The following is a 2,085-nucleotide window of genomic DNA, read 5'->3' on the forward strand; positions in this document are numbered from 1 at the left end:
ATGTTGATGATTTGGTATTTACCAGTGATGATGGAAAAATGATTGATGATTTTAAAGGGAGATCATTAAAAAATATGAAATGAGTGATTTGGGTTTGTTGCATTACTTCTTGGACATTGAAATTTATCAAAAAGAAGAAAGAGTTTTTATTTGTCAAAAGAAGTATGCAAAAAAACTCTTCTTAAAAAATTCAAAATGTTGAATTGCAAATCCATTTGCACTCTCTTAGTTGTGAATGAAATATTGATGAAAGAAGATGGAAGTAAAGAAGTAGATGCATCTCTCTATAGAAGTATGGTTGGAAGTCTATTGTATTTGACATCTTCAATACCCAACATCATGTATGTTATAAGCTTATTATCTCGGTTTATGCACAATCCAAGCCAAATTCATGTTGGGGCTTCCAAGAGGGTGTTGAGATATATACAAGGTACACTTGATTTTGACATCTTGTATGAGAAAAATGTTGATGCAAAGTTGTTTGGTTTTGGTGATAGTGATAGTGATTGGGCTGGATGTATTGATGATATGAGAAGTACTTTCGATTATGCATTCTCTCTTGGTTCAGGTGCATTTTCATGGGCATCTAAAAAGTAAGAAACGATGGCGCAATCTTCTGCCGAGGCTGAGTATATTTCAACATCATTGGCAGCGTCACAAGCAATATGGCTAAGGAGAGTTTTTGAAGATGTTGGTGAGAAGCAAAGAAAAGCTACTCCAATTTTATTTGACAACAAATCCGCAATTGTTATAACAAAGAATCCCATTTTCTATAGTCGCACAAGGCACATTGTAATCAAGCATCACTTTGTTAGAGAAGCCATAGAGGATGAAGATATTCAACTCAAGTATTGTAAGACTGAAGACCAAGTTGCGGATATTTTTACCAATGCACTTCCAAAAATATAAGTTTGAATACTTTAGAGAATTTTTGGGTGTCACAATATGGCACTAAGGGGGTGTGTTAAAATTAAATTAATGCCATGTTCATTATGCATCTTGGGTTTATTCATATATCTTTTATTGTACATGGATCAAGTGTGTACATGTATCAAGTGAATGCATATATCATGTGTGTGGTTTAAATTGTCTTGAAAAGTTCAATGGTCTTTAAGAGAATAGTATATATAGTCTAAGGGCTTTGTTGTTAAGATATATCAACACAACAAAGAATTGAATACAAAAATAATAATATTTGTTGATCCATTCATTATTCTCCTCTTTTCACTTAGAAATTATTTAGTTGGTTGAAACTACAGCTAACAAAGGAAAGAGACCACAGAAACACTTCCTCTCTCCAGTTTCTCTTTCTATTGGTTTAACCTAAACGCACTTGACTGAAAGTAGATGAACGGCAGTGACGAGCAGTGACGAGCAGTGACTCCAAGCTGAGGCTGAACTGAACTTACCGGGCCGAACGGCGACGAGGTTGTGACGATGCGAACAAGGGATACAGCAACTGGGCGAACGTCGCAAGCGCGATGGACTGGCCGAGCTATAGTTGGTTGGTGAGGATGAGATCGGTGTCACGATCAGAGAGGGAGACATAGGTGGAGTTGAGAGAGTCGAAGAGCTAAACGTAAAAGGTTGTGGATGGCCAGAGTCTTTTTTCTAGTGGGTTCAATTCCCGCGAGTTACAAAAGTGAGAGAAAGAAGGGTTGAAGAAATTTTGTCCATACAAAATCAAAATTATATTTATTGAACTTATTTTTAAATTTCTTGCTTTCGAATTATTAAAAGTATAAGGCTTCCTTTGGATTAAGGAATCTAGAAAGAAAAAAAAAAAAAAAAAAAGAAAAGAAATAATTGTGAAAATCGTGTATTGGTAATTTTTAGTGAAGAAAAAAAAAGAAGGATTGGGAGAGATTTGGAGGATAGCTATCTCTCCAAATTCTTCATAGGTTATTGTGCTAAAAATGAAAAGATTTGAAGGGAAAGGATAGTGAGTAAGTATAATATTTTCATAATACCAAAACTACTTTTTATAACATTTGACCTGTATCTTATAACATTTGATAAATTACATGGACCTCCTATATGGTTTGACATAATTACAGGGATCTTCCCTGTGATTTAGGAATTTAC

General features: G+C 34.7%; 1 protein-coding gene across 1 annotated transcript; it reads left to right on the forward strand.

Annotated features, from left to right (window-relative positions):
- The first annotated feature begins 246 nt into the window (after positions 1–246).
- LOC132281053 (secreted RxLR effector protein 161-like) lies at positions 247–597 on the forward strand. Its single transcript, XM_059782789.1, has one exon. The coding sequence runs from the start codon at positions 247–249 to the stop codon at positions 595–597; it is 351 nt and encodes a 116-aa protein (XP_059638772.1).
- Positions 598–2,085: the final 1,488 nt, after the last annotated feature.

Source organism: Cornus florida, unplaced genomic scaffold, assembly GCF_030987335.1.
Source record: "Cornus florida cultivar Cherokee Brave unplaced genomic scaffold, ASM3098733v1 CherokeeBrave_3.0.0_Hap2_Chr11, whole genome shotgun sequence".
Classification (NCBI taxonomy): domain Eukaryota; kingdom Viridiplantae; phylum Streptophyta; class Magnoliopsida; order Cornales; family Cornaceae; genus Cornus; species Cornus florida.

Bases quoted from the DNA above. Each gene is read 5' to 3' on its own strand.
- LOC132281053 (XM_059782789.1), top strand. From the start codon at position 247: ATGAAAGAAGATGGAAGTAAAGAAGTAGATGCATCTCTCTATAGAAGT.